The sequence below is a fragment of the Crocodylus porosus genome, unplaced genomic scaffold, assembly GCF_001723895.1.
Source record: "Crocodylus porosus isolate Cpor-Errol unplaced genomic scaffold, CroPor_comp1, whole genome shotgun sequence".
Lineage (NCBI taxonomy): Eukaryota > Metazoa > Chordata > Crocodylia > Crocodylidae > Crocodylus > Crocodylus porosus.
Window position 1 is genome coordinate 178,354,344 of NW_017728886.1, and position 20,083 is coordinate 178,374,426.

The 20,083-nt window shown below is 42.1% G+C and overlaps 1 protein-coding gene across 1 annotated transcript; it reads right to left on the minus strand.

Annotated features, from left to right (window-relative positions):
- Window positions 1-6,645: 6,645 nt before the first annotated feature.
- On the minus strand, window positions 6,646-20,083 carry TUBB6 (tubulin beta 6 class V). The gene is made up of 4 exons (XM_019545758.1): window positions 18,752-20,083; window positions 17,861-17,969; window positions 16,592-16,702; window positions 6,646-8,269 (listed from the first exon to the last, which is right to left on the minus strand). Exons 1-4 carry the CDS (start codon window positions 18,806-18,808, stop codon window positions 7,206-7,208), a joined length of 1,341 nt encoding a protein of 446 aa, XP_019401303.1. The 5' UTR covers window positions 18,809-20,083; the 3' UTR covers window positions 6,646-7,205.

The window sequence follows — 20,083 nt, forward strand, 5'->3', positions numbered from 1 at the left end:
GGGAAGTGCTTGTCTGTTATGTTTTCAGCACTAAAATGACATTGACTATAATGAGAAGAATTGTTTGTTTAAAATTGTTCCTATTTAAACAGAATGGAGTGGCCAGTGCTGCTGTTCTAGTATTTGTCCTATAATTAGATTCTATATATGGAAAATGTATAAACTTGTTACAGATTTTCAGGTATAGAATCTAATTATCAGATGTTTGTCTTAAATTTATTCCCTTCCCATGCTACATTAGGGAAAAGAGTGCCTGGAGTGGGGGTCAGATGACCTCTTTGCCCCTGATAACTTTTTCCCCCCACTCCCCATTGCTGTCAGACCCTGCTCATAGGCTTTGTTCCTTTACTGAGTGGAAGTGGGGGGCAAATTTGAAATGCAAAGGACCAAAAAGCACTGACCTTGAAATAAACATACATATATTAATTTGCATGTAGGCAAATTACTATGGGTACCTATAGACATGATTCACCTAGAATTGATACATTTTACCTTTTTTTGCAAATTGCTGCAAGTTTCAGCACAGGTACTTACTCCATAAACATACTTTTGAACAGCACTTTTGTACCTGCTTATATATTACCAGCTGTGCATGCATGATATTGGTCCAAAGTCAAAAAGCTCGTGATTTATCATATAGTCCATTGGGCTAGGCCCCAGCAGAATCAATAGCATTTCAAGCTATGGTGACCCCCACCCCCACTCCTAGCCCAATATATGTTTGTACTCCAGATACCCCTGCCACAAAGTATCCATGTGCTAATTAGCCCCCTACTCATGACTGGAACGAGTTGTTCTTGTCTTGAGTCCTGGGATCATCCGAAAAATTATAGAAAGATGCAGTGTGGGCTTGCTGGGCTGGCTTAACCTTATGGAGGGTGAGGCTACATCAGTCACAACAGGTTGAGAGGGGGCAACAGAGCCTCCCATCTTCATAGATGTTTGGTGATATTTGTTCAACATGTAAAGCTGGTAAAAAAAATAGGAATCATGGGAATGGGAAAGAAGGGTATAGCTCAGCTGTGGCAGTAAGGAGGAAGTTGAAATGTATTCAGGGTAGTGGTTTTCATGAGTTGAAAAACAGTCAGTGCTGAATGGGGACCAAGTGCAATTGGTGCTATATCTTGATGGGCTGCACTAAACCTGTGGTGGGTTCCCATCAGTATCTTTGCTTTAGAAGCATCTGAAGCCCCAGGTGGGGGTGGAGGATGTTTGTCAGTAGTAGGGCCACATATGGCTCTTGAATGACTCATGGTTTTGGAATTGATTTGGCTTGGTACACGAAAAAAATTCCTTAAAACAAAAATCAGCACCTTTGCTTTTTTTGACTAAGATCTAGCATTTTTGGCACCCAGGAGAGGGTGTCAGGGCTGGTTATGGGTGTCCTGCTGCCAGCCTGGTGGTTCCCTGTTGAGGGAACACTTGCCCCAATTTTTTAAAGCTACATAAAAAAAAAAGTTCGTATTGGTATGTTTGCCCACTGTGGGCCATATGTTTTATACTGTTGCTCAGTGTTGGCTGCATTTAATCAGCTTCATAGTTGGTTTCCATTACTGACCACATGCTGTTTCTGGCATCAGTTTAATGATAGGAAGTGTATTTAATAAGGAGGTTTTCTTGTATGCAGATATAAGACGAAGGGCTTTTTCCTCCATGCTGATTAGGGAGGGGGAACCTTGTCTTATATTTGAGTAAATATGGTAATACTCTCCAGAATAATTTTCAACAAGACAAACTGGAAGGGAGCAAATTTTTATCTGGTACTTAAATACTTCACTATGTATTTTCCCCAAAAAACACCTTTTGTCACATTTTTCTAAATCATGGAATGAAAATAAACCAGACATTAGTAGAGGCACACTTCAAATAAAATCTGACTCTGAACAGAAATTGAGGTATACCAAATATCAGAAAGAATAGGTTCTTAATGGCAAAATTATTACATTTGCTTAATAGTTTTCTATGTTTTTTTCTGTCTTATGTCTTTATTCTAGATCAGAGGTGTCGAATCCGTGAGCTGTGGGCCAGGTTTAGCCCATGAAACCATATCGTCTGGCCTGCCACTAGTCCAGTGGGCTACCAGAAGTTGAGACTGTGGGCATCTCTGGCAGGCCCCTGGACCTATGCTACCACTCAAATGCAGCCCTGCCACACCTGCTGCTGGTGCCACAAACCTGGAGAGCCCCAGTGGTCTGAGTCTGGCCTAGGCTGAGTTTGACACTTCTGCTTTAAGGCATTTAGCGAGTGCACTATTTTCCATGTATTCTGCATTGGTGCCTTTTGCTTTTTTCCTTCTTTGTATCATTCTGTTTATGAAGATAAATTATTTCTGTTAAACATGGGCCATTTGTCATCTCTGAGGAATTACATCAATGTATGTCACAGAAGGCAGTGATCTGTGCTTCCTCAAAGCCAAAATAAACCCTAACGTAGCCTTAAAAAGGTGGTGTCACCTACCTATGCTACTGCAAGTGTTCTTTTACCAGGGAACCTTGCTCTGCCCCACCTCGTGGTGTAAATTTCTCTAAGGGGTGGGTAGAGACAGTACTGTGTGGCACTGGCAGTCTAAGAATGGATGTTAAAAAAAGCAGCAAATACCCTTTTGCCATCCTGTTGCATGTGGTCCTGAATGTGACTTCGCTAGTAGGTAAATCTAGGTGTGCTGCACTGTCAAGTAACAGCATGAATTGGACTGGGGAGAGTGGGTGCTTGGAGCCAAACCTGAGACATTCAAAGCAAAGATGGGGCTGTCTCACCCTGCCTGCCCCTTTGTTATGTGTGAAATCAGGAAATCCTAAACATGGAACAGAAGTCAAAGACTAAATGAAGTGCACATGAAGGCAGCAGTGGGGAGCTCGTGTAGTGGATGGTGACCAGTGCAGAGCTGGGAGTGGCCTGTGGATGGGGAAAAGTCTCGTGACACCAGCTGAGTTTAGCCTCCAGGAGGGTAAAGCAGGGTTGTTGGTACTGCTCTCACCCCCACCTTGAGAGTCTGGGGATGGAGAGGCCCAGGAGGAGGGGGGCAGAGAAGGGAAAAGGAACTGGGATTGTGAAGGCACAGCCAAATGTGAGGGAGCATCCTACACACAGATCGTGTCAGCTCCTCTGCTTTGTCCTGGGGAGGTCATGTGGTGCTCTGGGCAGCTGCATCCCTTGCAGCCTGGATGGGAATGTGTATCTAGAGACCTGCTCTCTCCCTGCTCCATGCAGCCCCTTGCAGCCCACTTCCCCAACCCTTCCTGGAAGTTTGGGTAGAGGCACTTTGGCTGCAAGCAGTCCTAGGAGCTGTGAGCCCATGAGTGGCTCTTGGCTTGGCCTTGCCTGACATCATGTTTCTGGGCAGATGTCCCACACCAGAGGTGGGTACAAGGTCATGGCAGGCACACAAGTGCTGAGCTGAGGGAAGGAGGACAGGAGTGAGTGGGTGAGTGAGTATGTAAGGAGGGGAGAGTGAAGGAAAGTGGGGAAGAAAAGATAAACGGGGAGCCTGGTAGGGGTAGAAGGCCTGGAGAGGAAGAGCAGAACAAGGTAGGACTAGGAGCTGTTCTGTATGTTTTCAAACCCCAAATCCTGGGTTCGCTAGTGAAGGGAGTGGGAATGAAAGAAAACAGCAATGCCTCCACCAACCCAGGCCCTTTCTGGTGCAGGGCATTGGTTTTAACTGCAAGTGAGGGAGAGGACTTGAAGAGGTAGGTTGAGTGGGGGGAAGAAAGAGTAGACCTACTTCATTCTCTGTCCCCTCCCATGCAAGTTTTTTTGACCTTCATTCAGACTGGATCCTTTGCACTTTCCAACTGCAGAGCACCTGAGTCTTTCACTTAAAATCAGATCACCTACTGAAGGAGGGGGAAGAGGAAAGATACTCCCTTTTAGGAAGAAAACATGGGAAGTTCTTCCTGAAGCTCCATACAGCTGCAGCCAGAGGAGCATGTCTGAACAATGAGGAGAAGCAATCACAAGATTTGATGGGACTTCACACTCTGCCCTCTGGGCGTTAATTCTGGGTGCAGACAGTAACACAGGATGTCCTAACAATCACTTGATGAGCGCAGAAATGTCTGCTAGCCCATCAGTTATATGGTGTGTTTAGAGAATAATTTCTGGGTATGTTTCAATGGAGGCAGCTATGACTGAGCTTCAACCTGTCATAGCCCTTCATTACAATTCATGTGCAATTGGCTATACTATAACAGGCAGCTTCAAGATCCCATCCAAGCTATGTAAGGCAGCTATGACTTTTCTATCTAAGCACAGTTATGCTTGCTGTTATTCTAGTTCCTATAGCACAGGGGTGAGCAACATATGGCCTGCAGGCTGGATCCAGCTCACCAGGTGATTCCAGCCAGCCTGCAGGGCCCCTCCGTAAGCTAAAAGAAAGATCACAGGCCCTGGCCCTCAGCTGCCCTCTGGAAGCTGGCGCCTCTGTGCAGGAGGTACAGCTTCAGTTGCTAAGCTACCAGCCCCACCCCAGCCTGGCCTGACTGGCCTCAGCCCCAAGGCAGGGTTTGCTAGAGATGAGAAGCTTCTGCCTGGCAGAGGCTGTTGCCTGGCCTCCCCGTGCCTGTTTCCCAGCCCTCCTTCCTTACAACAGTGGGAATTCAGGTAAGGGCCCTACCAGGCCGGGGGCCAGGGACTCCTGTTGGGGGAAATGGGGCTGGGAGCACAGGGAGCTGTATGCTATGGGGCTGGCCAGGCTGGTCCCACACACTGTCAGCACGCGTGGCCAAGTACTTGGGCAAGAGCTGCACACTATGGGGCCGGGTGGGGCTGTCCCTGCGTCCTGTTGCCATGTGCAGCCAGAAACTCAGGCTGGAGCACTGTAAGGCCAGCACCTCATGCTGCCAACATGTGGGGCTGGAGACTCGGGTGGGAGCACAGGAACTGCATGTTGTGGGGCTGGTCCTGCACACTGCAGCCAGGGACTCGGGCAGGAGCGCAGGGAGCTGTGTGCTATGGGGCTGGGTGGAGCTGGCTCCACTCGCTGCCACCACCTGCAGGTTCTGGGGACTTGCACACTGGGGACTCCCAGGAATGCTCCACCCCACAGCACCCACACACATTCCCACAACCCACATACTCCACACCTCCCACACCCCACCCACCATACCCACACCCCACACACATATCACTCCCCAACCCCCCCCACATACACCTCCTTCAATCCACACACACACTATGCAAGCGTAAGACTGTATTTTGAGCTATTATGCAATCATTTCTATATACAGTATACAGACGCACATAAATCGGGACAAAAATATTTTTTTTAAATAAAATTATGTTATAGTTGGTTTGGTTTTTTTAGTAAATGATTTTCCCCACTCCAGTTCCAAGATGACAACCCTTCCCCACCAAGGAGTACTTCCAAGGCAAGGGGAGGGATGTTCAGTGGCAAAGGTCAGAGGTGGGACTTCCAGTCCCAACACGGAGACCAAGGGATGGGGCGCCTGTTAAGGGAAGAGGCTACCCTTGCAGCCCCCCGACAGCTCACTAAAATGCATTAAGTGGCCTTCCAGACGAAATAATTGCCCACCCCGCTATAGCAACATATCTTACAAGTTAGTACAGTAGCAGGCTCTTCTTTTGCTTAGTTAAAGAACACAATAAGTTTGTCCTCTTTTCCTTGGTGCTAATAGCCTGTCATGTGTGGGACACCAGTGAACTTGTTTGTTAGCAAGTCCCCCCTTTCTGTGGTGGTTGTTTTGTACACAATTAGGCGTTAATTCTTCATGCACATGTTTGGAATGTTCTCTCATTTTTTGTGCACACTCCAATACACAATTACAATGTATCCCACAATTTATAATTTTTTTACTGCAATCTCTTTCTATGTAATAATTCCTTTTTGTATAACTGGTCATTCCGAAGAGTCCCTGTGAACTTATATGCAACTCTCAAAGCTCATCCTTCCAGCCTCCTGGTGGCATGTCCGGGTATACACCTGTGTCAGAGTGAAGTCAATTGGTACCTTCAATCCACGGTCACATTCTACAGAAAACCTACAATTAGAGTTAAGTTAATATAGATGTTATTGGGATAAACCAATGCAGCTAACATTGGCTTGTAACCAAAATACAATTATTTCTCATGTACTTTGAAACATTCTGTCCAATTCCTTGATTCCCAAATAGACTGTTATAGTATAATAGGTGAAGTACATTGGAACAAAATTAAATTATTAAAGGGTTAGTAAAATTATTCAAGACTGTTAGCAAAATTCAAGAGTGCTACATTGACTCAAGCAGTATTTTGAGAGGGAGAAAGCAGGGATCAAAAGATTCCTGATGCTTTTAAAGGTTGGGTTTCTTGAGGTGCTTTGTTCTTCCTTTGTATTGAGTTATTCCAAAGTATCTGAAATATAAATCCATTTTATAGCATGTAAGTCACAATAATTAGTTTGTATGCATCCCTCCCTCTTACTATCTTAAATCCTTTAGATTCAAGCATATGATTGGAAAGCCTGCACAAGTTCTGTCATGTAGTGCATAGATTGCATGTATACATGGTATGACTATCCTAGGAAAAGTTGGTAAAGAAGTTCAGAGAGTACATAGGCATTACAGTTCTTGAAAACATTTCTAGTGAACATTTTTTTCCTCAGTTCACTCTAAGTGTATTAGGTATTGATGGGTCAAAACACTTGTATTGAGAGGATACTTCTTTTTATTTAGTTTTGGTGTTAAATGTCTGAAGTCAAATATCAGTATCAAGATTTACTATGTAAGGAGTTGAACATGGATAAAACATTTCTTTCTCTGTATTAATAGAGTTTAGTTCTTGGAAGTTCAGTACTGTACATTCAGTGCCATATTACACTTTGAAGACCCACCAGTTTTTGCTGTTTTCAGTTTGATTAAAACAGTTCAGCCTTTTTGCCAAATGTATACCCATTCCCATTCTGCCTCTTGTACAACTTTCTGTGAAAGACAGTTTTGCTTATTTGAAGAAATCTAGTGATTTCCTTGGACAGATTCTTATGCCAAAATTCTAAAATCAGGCACCTAAAATTAAGCTCCTAAATAGAAATGGCCCGAGTTTCAGAGGTGCTAAGCTTCTCCAGGTCTTGCTTAAGTTAGCAGGATCTAAATGGGCACACACTCATCAACTACATTTTCATTTTTCTTTTGGAGCCTAAATATGGGTTTTTAAACCTAATTTTAGAAATCCAGATATAAGAATTTTGGCCTGGTATAAGATCATTCATTTTATTCATTGATTTCTTCCTCATCATCTTCAAATGCTTCCTCTCCATCATTTGCTGCAGCTTCTTGGTACTGCTGGTATTCCGAAACCAGGTCATTCATGTTGCTTTCTGCTTCTGTAAATTCCATTTCATCCATTCCTTCTCCTGTAAACCAGTGGAGGAAGGCTTTTCTCCTAAACATGGCAGAAAACTGCTCAGAGATCCTTTTGAAAAGCTCTTGAATAGCTGTGCTGTTACCAATGAAGGTAGAGGCCATCTTGAGGCCACGGGGTGGGATGTCACAAACAGCCACTTTGACGTTATTTGGGATCCACTCCACAAAGTAGCTGCTGTTCTTATTTTGGATGGCCAGCATCTGCTCATCAACCTCTTTCATGGACATGGGACCTCGGAAGACTGTGGCCACTGTCAAATATCGTCCATGTCTTGGGTCACAGGCTGCCATCATGTTCTTAGCATCAAACATCTGTTGAGTGAGCTCTGGAACTGTGAGTGCTCGGTATTGCTGGCTGCCCCGGGCTGTCAAAGGAGCAAAGCCTGGCATGAAAAAGTGAAGGCGTGGGAATGGGACCATGTTTACTGCCAGCTTCCGAAGATCAGCATTCAGCTGGCCTGGAAAACGCAATGATGTGGTAACTCCACTCATTGTAGCAGACACCAAGTGGTTTAAATCTCCATATGTAGGGGTGGTAAGCTTCAAGGTGCGGAAGCAGATGTCATACAAAGCTTCGTTATCGATGCAGTAAGTTTCATCCGTATTTTCAACCAGCTGGTGGACTGAGAGCGTGGCATTATAAGGCTCTACCACTGTGTCAGAGACTTTTGGAGAAGGCATGACACTAAACGTATTCATTATCCTATCCGGATATTCTTCTCGGATTTTGCTGATGAGTAGTGTTCCCATGCCAGAACCTGTTCCTCCTCCGAGGGAATGAGTGAGCTGAAATCCTTGCAAGCAATCACAATGTTCGCATTCTTTTCTTACTACATCGAGCACTGAATCTACTAGCTCTGCTCCTTCTGTATAATGTCCTTTGGCCCAATTATTTCCTGCACCTGTTTGTCCTGAAATAACATAGGATAAGGAAAGAAAATATAAAAGTTATTGATAGGCGCTAAACCATCATAAGTACCTTCTTACGAAGTAAGTAGGGGAGAGCAAACAAGGCAGTTTGCAAGCAGCTCACAGGTCAATGTGCTGCACCACTCTTTTAGGCTTAGAGGTGTAATGGCTTCAAATCACATATATACAATGAGTTGTTCTAAGTGTGTAAGCTGTTGTTTCATGTGTTACACTTAGCCAGCAGTTTCTTTTTCATTTATGAGCATTTCTAAGAATTTTCACTTTCAAACATGCTTTGAAATCTTTACAGAAGCCAAGTTACACGCTCAGAAATAATCCCTCTTTATTTATCTGGCAACAAATTGCAACCTGTGCAGCGTTAGGGCAAGTCACTTGTGCTGCCTGATCAAAGTTACTTCATCCCCAATGTGGGTGGCCCATTTTAAAGTATGAGGGAGTCTACATGAGTGAGCATGCTTTACACTGAAGAGCGCTTCAGTTTCCATGTTCACTCGGTTCTTGGCTTTTTATCTCCACTCGCTTCGGACATATGTAAATTAATGCACAAAATGCAACACTTCAGTCATCCTGAACAGGGTGTTTTTATCCCGTGGGTGCATCTACATGTGTGCTTTACTGTGGAGTTGACTAATAAGCGCCACAGTAAACATCACTGTCTACACTTGCACCCCCTATTAGGGCACAGTAAATTAATTAACTCTGCTGTAAAATAGTACTTTCCAGAACAAGTATTATCCTATGGCAGAGTTATTTAGTGTGCTGAAATGCATATGTAAATGGTGACTGGGGTTGGGTGGGGCACAAGGGTGCTACAGCATGAGGGCCTGCCTGCAGAGTAGCTCTGCATGGGAGCACCCTCGTGCCCCAGCCAGCCCCTCTGCAGCATGTTGAGCTCTAGGGTAACAGGCCCCTGCCAGCCTTGGCTCCTCTGCTGTGGCTCAACATGCTGCAGTCCTGGATGCACATGTAAACACTGTGTCTGAGAGCAATAAATTCTAGTGCTAACTGCACCAGAGTTTATTGCCACATGCTAATTTCATTTGTAGATGCACCCAGTTAGTCTTACATTACACTGGCATAAAATCTATGGCGATTGTGTCCCTACATCTTAGAACTTTAGAGAGAACTGGACAGCTTGAGCTCTGTAAATTTTTAGAAAAAATTAATCTGTTTATTTTGGTCTGTTCTTATGAGTAGTTTTCATTATTCGCTGATAATTTTGGCCCTTTATTTTTGCCTTCTACAAAGCAGATGTAGCAATAAAGCTGAATACTTGCTTTGGAATCTTGTAACCCCCCTTAATCCTCCTTATTCCATCGACACAAAGACACTGTTTACATGTAAACGCTTGCTCCTTATGAAGAATGTGACATATATGCAACTAAAACAGAGATGCAGGTCTTTAAAGGAAAGGAACTTGGAGCATGTCCCATAGTCACTGGTTTTCAACAAGGAATTCAAATTTTATTCAAGAAAGGAGCTGGCCCTCAGAAACTGATTTTATGTGAAGATGTCATGTTGTTTAATTTGATGTAATCAAAACTGGGTTTTTTAGGTCCTGTTGCCTGGGTCAAAATGTCAGTATTAACAGGGTCCTCAGCAAGTGTGTTCTTACAACATGTTGAACCTTTTTTCTGAGGCCTTCTTCTCTTCCCTTTACACCCTGCTTAGACAGTTATATTGTCAGGAATCCCCTGACAATATAAAACAGATACTCCCAAGGGTCCTTCCCAGTGTACTTTAGTGTTCTACTGCTTTGCTAGTAGAAGGTTGTAAGAGAGGACCAGGTTAATTATTACTTACTGGATAGTCCCACCAAATGCAATGTATAAGGTACTCCTCAATCACACCCAGGTTTTCTAGTTTTCAAAGCTCTGATCTACTCTTCTCCTCCTTCCTTATTTCCATGACTCACTTTAAGACCCACTGTATATATTGTGGACCACCTACATCATGGGGTTTGGTATTGTTCAAATATTACTTATGTTATCTTTACTACACCAAGCTTCAGTTTCCTTGTTCTGTTTTGGGTTAGCAAAGGCATTGTTCTATATGTTGCTATATTTTATTTTCTTTTTAAATATGTGGGAAGCTCTGTATTTCCTGTCCAGCTGCACAGCATAAAACAATATCCTCCAGCACAGAATAAACTTCAAATTACCTTTGTTCAGCCAGAGTGACTAGCCACATCAGTCAGAATGCTAGCAAAAACCAATGTTCTGTGCATATGGTAGGATCCTACTAAAGGACCAGATTGTACTACAGTGTCTTACTCTGCAAGGTATAGGAGGGATTGGCTCTAATAGGAAAGGGTAGAAAACACACATGGAAAACTAATGGGGAACAAATGTGAAGCATGGAAAGGCAAGTTTCTCAAAGCAAGGTGGGTGCATAGGATGTGTTTGGTGGTAAGATAAATAGCACAAATGTTACACTTATTTTGTCTCCTTTGATTCAGAGAATTATAGGTATTTTTGGAGCACCTATTATAGTTTATTAGGTTTGTAACCATGCAGCAATCTGAATCCATCTCAGTCACAATTAGGGGAGTTGTTCAGTTTCAAATGAAATAATATAAACAAATGTAGGAAATTTTCCATTGAATTTTATAACATTGAGCCAGGAAACAAATCCAAGGCATTGGAAACTGGTCCTCTACAGGCTGATTTGGAGAGGGATATAAAGAGGGAAAAACTAACAGTCTACCATAAAATGAAACAAAGAACTGTGGCAGAAAGCTGTATATTTGAATGGCATTTGTCTGATGATACCATTATACCATGGAGGCAGAAATAAAACTGTTTAAGTTATGAGACAACAGTTTACATTTGATAAAGTAACTTGAATTGAATTTGGTTTGGAACTACCTATAGATTTCTTCTCCTGAGAAAATAATAAAGGTGAGGACTTCAGAAGATGTTTTGCTATATAATGAATACTCTAAATTCTCAGATTAATATATCTTAATTAAAGATTTGTTATGTTGCTTGTGACATCTCTAAGTAAAATGAAAGACTGCAAAAGCTTGCAGTTTGTAAGGCTCTGGTAGATGGCCATGAGTTTACTGATGCTGACTTTCTTTAAATTGTAATTTACAGCAAATATTTCTGCCAATCTAAAGTCCAACTGGTGAAACAAAAACAGTAGTAAAAGTAGGCCTGGTAGAATTGCCAATTGTTACATGTGCTCAGCATTTTCCATTATCAGTTGATTATAACATGATGAAACTTAAACTGTCTGAGTTGAAGTTTTTGATGCTAGATATTTGCCTGCCCCATGCTGGATTTTTTGTTTGTTTGTTTTGGATGCCCTGTTTTAAGAGAAAGGGAAAATAAATTGTTTTGCCCATGTTAAATCCCAGACACATGGTGTTTTTTTAAGTTGTGCTGCCCTGTGCTTTGGAACAGGGATTTGCAATTTGGCTGGGAATGGCCTTTGTGTCAGGGATGTGGATTTTATGAAAATCCACCCATATTTACATATACACTCAGTAGAGACTCATTTGATTCTACTAACTAAAACTACCAAAGACTCCATCCTCCCTAAGCATGCTCCATCTTACATAGGACTTAGTGCTGACTGCACGTACCATTATCAGGCTGGGATGCCTCTGGGTCTAGCAACCGAGAAAAAGGAGCCCCCTCTTGTGCTCCATGTCCTAATACAAGCACCCAGACAATGTGCAACAGGAAGCCAATTGATAAAAATGGAGAGGAGGCAAAAGCCACATCTAGGAGAAGGACTAGATTTGGAGGAGTCTGTTTACTCTATGACTGGTTAGACAAGGAGATGGGGTGCACTGGACTATATAAGGATCTAGGGAGAGAAAAAGCAGTAACTTGGTTGGTTAAAACATGGTGCTAATAACACCACAGTTGCAGGTTTGATCCCTGCTTAAACTAAGTGAGCTCCTCTCTTGAGGTCCCTTTCACCCTTACTTCTCTGTGAAACGAGGGTTGTCTGGACAAGGACAGTGAGGGTGAAGGGCTGATGAAGGTAAAAGGGGCACAGGAAGAGAAGTACTTCTCACAAGCAAAAGGATTGTAGCAGAATATTATTGGGTTGAGAGAGGCAAGTGAGCCCGGAGTGGGAAACTGATGTTGACTTGAATAAAGAGACTGGAGTTTTGATGAAAGCCTTAGGGAGAAGGCACCGGGGGCTGGATAGATGGTGAGAATGGGAATCAGAATGAATCCAGGATTCTTATCTCATTCAGTACACACATACTAAACTGCTATTCTGTTTTACTTTATGGTGATTGTTCAGTGTGTGGCCAGGGTATAGGCCTCTTTTGCTACAATTCTAAAGCTATGAGTCCAAGGCCCATTCTTGATTCATGCAGAATGCTTCTCCTAATCAACCCAGCTGTAAATGAATACATGATCATTCAAGCTGGAAATGGATATGATGTTAGCACATATCCCATGTGTGCTATTAGCTACACAATCTAGCATGCCTTAATCACCTAATCCCTGAGGCAGATCTAGGATTTTGGAAAGGGGGATGCAGATGGTGTGGTGCCTCAATCACATATAACACAAGCATTTTTCTCTAGTTAAAACCTAGAAGCATTACTAATATGCTGGGGGCATAGGTCTACCTTTTGCAGTTCAACTGAAGCAAAAATAAAAATAACTTTGTTGAAATGTGCATTATTTTCCCATATCATATATTATGTATAACAATACAACTAACTAGACAAAAATACTCAAAAGACTTCATTTTGTTGTTTCATTAGTCCTGTAGTCATTAGAATTAGATGTACATCTCTTTCAGATTCCGAAAATGAAATCAAGTCTTCTTGAGTATCTTGACAGTGCATCCAATGCTTCTCTGAAAGTTTTCATACCTGAGTAAAAATTTCCACACCTGACTTAACATTTCTAGCTAGAGCTAAATATAGTCTGCACAGCTGTAGACTAAGAGCTACATTGTTAGGAGCAACAGAATTCCAGAAGAAAGGTTGGTTTGAGTAGTGGAACCATTAAGAACCATTAAAAAGGAGAGGGTTATTAACACCTGTGGAATGAAGAGTTTATAAGGAATCAGGTTGATTTATAAGGTAGGTCTTCAAATGAAGTTAATTGACTCGCTCACTGCTCCCTGATTAGAACTGCTGCTGCTGCCACCACCACCACTGCCAGGCAGTTGACTTTAAGCTCTGGGCAGAGCAGGATTCAAAGGGGAGTGCAAGTGCACCCCCTGCTCCCTTGATCTGCCCTTGCCTCACACTATGGGCTGTTAGGATTGGGTGAACCTTTGACTTTCAGCTTTTTATTCAGTGTATGATCCAGTGCCTTATGCATTGTATGCTATTCAAATAATGCCCTGAGGACAAAAATACTAATTTCTTTACAGGCGTTTCTGTGGTGCTCACTGTAGCATGCTGTAACTGTATTCACCATAGCAGTGGCTCCCAATCATTTTTGCTGTGCCTTAAATCCAGGTCGCAATACCTGGCCCCGCTGCCATCTCACTCATGCTTAGCAGCACCAACAGAGCCTGGGCTGGGCCGGGATCGCAGGGAGCAGCAGTGGCAAGAGCTGCATGGACCATGTGCCAGGAGAACCCCACAAGCGGAGGGACAAAGTAAGAGGCGGATCCCCATGACCCTGATTTGGGCTGCACCCTGAGGTGAGGAGCCACTGCACTATAGTATCAATGTGCTAAGCGGCATTAATGGAGTTGTTTTCATATCACCTCTGTATGGTGAGTGGGCATTAATGCCCCCATTTTACAGGCAGGGACTGAGGCATAGCGGGATTGAGGTTAAAAGTATTTGCTAGCATTGGCAGACAAGGTTCACTAGCATTAGGTATTCCATCTTAGATATGTAAGCCTTAGCATTATAAATCCTATCAGAGCTCCTATTGCATTAAGTTGCAACTGCCAGTGCTCAGCATGTGTGCAAATTGGACTCCAAAGTCTCAAGTCAGATGCTCAAAAAAATTACAAACGTGTAATTAGCAACAGCTGTGAAAAACGTTTCATATTTAGAATCACAGTGGAACCTCTGGCAGAGGCAGAGATAGAATCCCGTTTTCAGACCACAAGGCCATGCTTTCTCCTCCTACAATCTCCAGTCTCATTCTCTACTTTTGATTTTTGCAACAAATGAGGGAGGAGTCCTGTAGATCTTGCACAATCTCTGTGTACCCCCTGAGATGGTTCATTTTGTGCACAGAATCAGGCAGGCTTCCCATGGAAGAAAGTGCCTGTGATGACAGCCAAATTAAGGCTTCCCAGCTAATACCAAATCTTCATAATATCAATGCCTCTTCATTTTATTGATGGGGAAACTATACAAGATAAATTTGGAGGTAAATTTAAGACTTTGGTGTTTTTTCCATAGCTGTGTGACTTCTGTAGATACTTTGGATTCTGTTTAAACCTTCCTCATATTAATGTTGCTTACCCTGACTATTTTCAGTTTGATGTAAACTTGGCTTAAACTGAGTTAAGATTACTCATGGCATTTTGCCCCAATTTTATTTAATCTCATTTTAAAACAATTAAAAGTGACACTGGTGTAACTTTAAATACAAACACTACTTATTAATTTATTTTATGTATTGTAATATTTGCATTCCTTGAAGTCCTACTCACGCACCCGACACCTCATTGCCCTTGGAACTGTACAAACACAGAACAAATAGATGATCCTAGTCCCAAAGATTTTACAATCTAAGATAAATCAGGGCATCCCCATTGTATGTTCACTTTTAAACTGGTAGGGAATTGACTTAAGCTAAATCAATACTGAGCACACTTTGGCTGATGGAAGAATGGTTGCTTCCATTTAAATAAGGGAAGTAGGGAAATGGTTGTTCCCGTTTGAATAAATCCACTTCTAATTATATTCAGTGAATTTGGTGCAGCATTTGTTTGCAGACCATTGAGCTTTCCTGAATGTGACATAGCCAAAGTGGGTGTGATCCACATCCACCTTGAGCTTAGGAAACAGGAGCACAGCAAGAAAAACAAACAGCAGGAGAGTTCCTAGGAAGCTTTCCTTTAGGTCAGTTAGCTTGTTAATGCAAACTGTAATTAAAATCCTGATTGCATATTTCTTGCACATGCAAAACTTCTCCTTGATCTTACTGGAAAGTGTGGGAAGAAAGCAGGACTAAGCCCCTTATGTTCAAGAAATTTAAAGGTATTTAATACACCTAAACTGTGACCTATTTTGATACGGACTTCAGTAGGGAGGGCAAAAAAGGCTGCTTGAAATCTCTCCCTATCAGCATAAGTCTCAGTGGTTTGGAATATGGCAAGTATGGAATTACCAGCTGCTGCCACGAAGTCTTTTGTTTGGAACAGATATAACAGAAAATGAAAGGCTTTGTTGGCGTCTGACATAATAGATTATTGCTTGAGCTCAAAGGCAGCCATTCTGCATTATTCAGCAGATTTGGAGGAAAGTGCCTGATGCTGGCTGTAGACTCAGCGTCAGACACCACTTAATCATGTGGCATTAGCTCATTGTTTGCTTGGCAGGAAGAGAGCACAGTACAGCAACCTATTGTTCAAGAGAGACTTTCTACTCATTTGGCTGTATTTAGAGGTGGGTGCTGTCTGCAAAGTTCTGATTCCAATGCTTAGGTGAATTAATTTTCAGGGGGTTGGTTTGGTCTGTGTAATGGAAATTCAGAAACTAGCTTTTCCAAAGTTCCCATTGCTGGGGTCTGTGGTCTTGTTTCAGGTCTGCCTTTGCTTCCTGGAAAAATAACAACATGGGATGGAAACTCCCCATTTTCTTTCAGTGTCAGTTCTGTTTGGTTTTAAGTTAGTTCCTAATTTTACTGGAAAACAACCATCCTAGTGCTAGATTGTGTATGACAGTCTGTTCTGTACTTTGTCATTTGTTTTCCTCCATTTCTCATTGGTATCCAACTATTAATGGATTATGTAAGCAAGGGTAGGTCTTTCATTCCCTATTTCTTCTTAATGAAAGTATAGAAGCCCCCAGGATTTTTTCTTTACATGAAATAGATATTGCACGGTGTAGAGTAGCAGAATGAATATCACAGAGAATGTTTAGTAAATTTGTGCAATTGAGGGGATTTTCAGTGTAATTAACAAAGTGGTGTTTGACCGTATTTTGGATAAAGGTTATTTTTTTGGTTAGTTTGAATTGTGTCATTAGATTCTCAATTTTTGTTAGTAATGGTTACTTACAGCTGCTTGGGGTAGAGGAAACAGCCCAGCTCACATGCTTTTTACCCAAGGTACATTTTAACTTAAAAGTTACTTTTTTGGTAACTGACCATCTATTTTTAAAAGCAAGGATGCTATTCACATACCAAAGATGAAATTATCAGGTCGAAAGAGTTGACCAAATGGACCTGATCGTACGCTATCCATGGTTCCTGGTTCCAAGTCCACTAAGACTGCTCTGGGTACAAATTTCTGGGCTACAATAAAAAGTCAATACATTCTTAGTATATGAAAATGGCTAATTTCTTCTATTATATTTCTTAATATATGAACAAACTGTATTTCATTTTAAGCTGTTTAGCTTGCTTGTGTATCTTTATACAGCTTTCATCTTCCTAAATAGGAATCTTTCTTCTCAAGCATTACAGAAGAAATTATTGTGATTAAGTAGCTGATTTAAATCATTTGGGAGTTTCAATCATATGCACCCTCCTAAACTGTATTTTAAAATAGCTTTTTACCAGTTGGTTTCCAGAAAGACAACTTTCTGGCAAAATGAGTTGCATGTTCTTGGTAAGCAGCTGTAATTGTAATTGTACATAATCATATGAAAGGGCCTTCATTCAAATGATCTTAAAATGCTTTGCAAATTTATACTTTAAGGAATAATTTCCTTCCTTGACTGAAATGGAGCCAGTTTAAGAGGTGGAAAACAGTGTGCTCCATTACGGCATAACAATTAATAACAGGAAGCAAAGAATGCCTTTTCCACTTAAAATTAGAGCATAGATTCATGCAGACAAAATGAATGCCCTAAGCTGGAATTTGTCCAGGACACAGTGACACTTCCACACATACTAAAAGTGTCTTGAATGTGCACAGGGAGTCTTGTTTGCAGTTTTACAGATCGTACCGGGGGCAACTCCCTAAGCAGCACAGCACCTTCCACACCAGCCATTCTGGAACACAATATTCAGGGATGTGGCTGCTTCACCGAATCACCACCGATCCTCCCAGCATAGAAAGGCTCAACTCTGATAGCTTCTGAAATCATAGTCAATGGACTATGAATGTACAATTGCAAAATGGACTGTTTAGCATCAGCCAACTGCTGAGGCACGTTTACGTGAATTAATCACATCTTACAAGAGAATATCTATCACAAGCTAAAAAACAAAAAAATCCCCATAACTGATAGTTTTGTAGCTGTCCTGCACTATTCCCCTCTGCTGAGAAAGTAACTGCAGATGTTGGATGATGGGTTCCAAATAAAACCATGCACACATGTCTCATCAAGTCTGTAGCTGAAGCTATGAATAAGCCTTTGCTTTCTTCACATGCCTCCTCCCATTAAGGGAGGACCCGTCCTTCTCCCCTTGTGACTTTTCGTCAGGCAACTGCCGCCATACACTTACAAGATGATTCATTATAGTAGACATTGATTCTCTCCAGCTGCAGTGCTGAGTCACCGACGTACCCTCCCGCTGGGTCAATGCCATGCTCATCACTGATCACTTCCCAAAACTTTAGGGGGGAAAGAAAAAGTGGGAGAAACTTGGTTAAAGCACAACCACTAGATTCAGTTTTGCTAAAGCAATAAGCATCTCTTTCAGGGACGTCATATTATCCAAATCCTGGCAGGGACAGGGCAGCCCTTGGAGGCATGTGTTGCAGTAACAGCTGCTGAATTCTTGGCATGTCTGAGAACTGCTCCTCTGAGCCCCTCCCTACCCCCAGCCTGGCCTGAACAGCAGCGAGGAGATGGGGTGGGGTTGGAGAAAGACAAAGCCAAGCAGACAGGCACCAGGATTTCAAACCAACCATACAAACGGTTGGGATTCCACAGTATTTTTTTATGGCTATTTGACGGTTTTTATTTTTGCTGTCTTTTTTGTTTTTTTAATCCACTGTCCCCAGTCATTTTTTCCTCCTTCATTCCAATTTTTTTCCAAATCCTTTTATGGTCACATGAAGGAGATGAGTTTTTTAGTTCCCTATTTGCTAGTTTTCCAGCTGCCTAGTCTATATGCACAGATCTCAAGAGAGGTCAGAGCCTATTTTGTTGCAAGAGAAACATTCTCCAACGTGGCATGGAGAGCAACGAGTGAAATTGCCAATTATCTTGAAGTTTCTCAAGAAAAAAAAACACATGAAGGCAATGATGCTTTTCACAGCCATTTCGCTGTGCTGCTGAAAGCTTAAACAGGAGCTGTGATAGCAATGTAAAGTATCTGCCGCTACATACAGCTCTTAGTAAAAAGTAGGCAAGTTAACGTTACTATTTAGGGGTGGGAAAGATCTCTTACCTTTGTTCCAATTTGATTTCCACACTGGCCAGCCTGGATGTGCACTATTTCCCTCATTGCGATATTTGCAAGGCCGAATCTTTCTTTCCCCTTTTTTCTTGCCCTCTCTCTCTCTCTCTCTCTCTCTCTGACTCTTTGCAGAGTTCAGCAGTCTCAGTGAGTGCTTTATTGGCTCAGGACTGTGATCCTCCCTCCCAGGCTCTCCTCAGTGTGCAGCTTCCCTGCACAAACAGCCAGCCCAGGCTAAGCAACTGGCTTTGGCCAGCCTCCCCTGGGGCTGGATCTCTGTGAATGGCATTTCATCTCATCTATCATTTCTAGTCCACAGTGCTGTTAAGGGCCAAAGTGGAACAGTCCAAAACATTAACCATGTGGGAGTTGGTATTATCTCTACTCCAAAGTATGTATTTATAACAGACAAAGCTCAAAGTAGTCACAAAAACAGTGATCATAATATAATTGTTAATAACACATCAAACTTGTATAGCATGTCTCTCCCTGTCTTCCAGTAACATCAGACTAGAGCAAAGGCAGTTGTATTTTGCTGAGAGCAGACTGTGGATAGTCTAAAGTTTTATGGTTGTGTTGTGATTTTTTTTTTTAATTCTAGCATTAGGTAAGTTGAGAAATAATTACTAGCTCTTGCATGTTGTGATTAGTATTTACCATGTAACAACACACTTCATACATATACAAGAAAAAGTCACAGATATTTCTCACCACACTTCACTCCTACACAAACCCATGTTTTGCAAGCATCAGACAATTTAGCCTTACCTATAACGTAAAGACTATCTTCATTTTATACAGAGGGAAACCATTGTCTTCAATGGATTACTCACATGAGTAAGGGTTTGCAGTCTCTGGACCTGAATATGAGAGCCAGAGTTAGAATTCTCAGTACTACATCCTGTGCTCAAAATAGGAGCCCACACATCAGTCTTATAACAATAGCAGCGTTGCCATTCTAGAATTATTTTTTTCTGTGTATTTTACCATAGCACCCGGCAGCCTAGTTATGGATGGAGGCTACGTTATGTTATGTGCTGTACAAACACAAAACCAAAAGATGCTTCCAGCACCAAATCTAAGTATGAGACCAGAGACAATAAACAGATACAGACATATCGGTGGGGGACTACAAGGAAACAATGTGACAATATTGACCAGTGTGTTAGGCATCTTTCATCTGAATGCCTCTCCAAACAACTTGATGAATTGTACAAACCCATGACTATGTACATCCTAACAGACATGGTATCAGAAGCAGTTGGTAAAACATAAATAATGTTTAGGGCCAAACCCTGCCTGTCTCGCACCCATAAATAATTC

Bases quoted from the DNA above. Each gene is read 5' to 3' on its own strand.
- TUBB6 (XM_019545758.1), bottom strand. From the start codon at position 18,808: ATGAGGGAAATAGTGCACATCCAGGCTGGCCAGTGTGGAAATCAAATT. The intron at 17,970-18,751 runs GTAAGAGATCTT...TCCCCCCTAAAG, and splicing joins GAAATCAAATTGGAACAAAG to TTTTGGGAAGTGATCAGTGA. The intron at 8,270-16,591 runs GTATGTGAATAG...ATGTTATTTCAG, and splicing joins ACCTGATAATTTCATCTTTG to GACAAACAGGTGCAGGAAAT.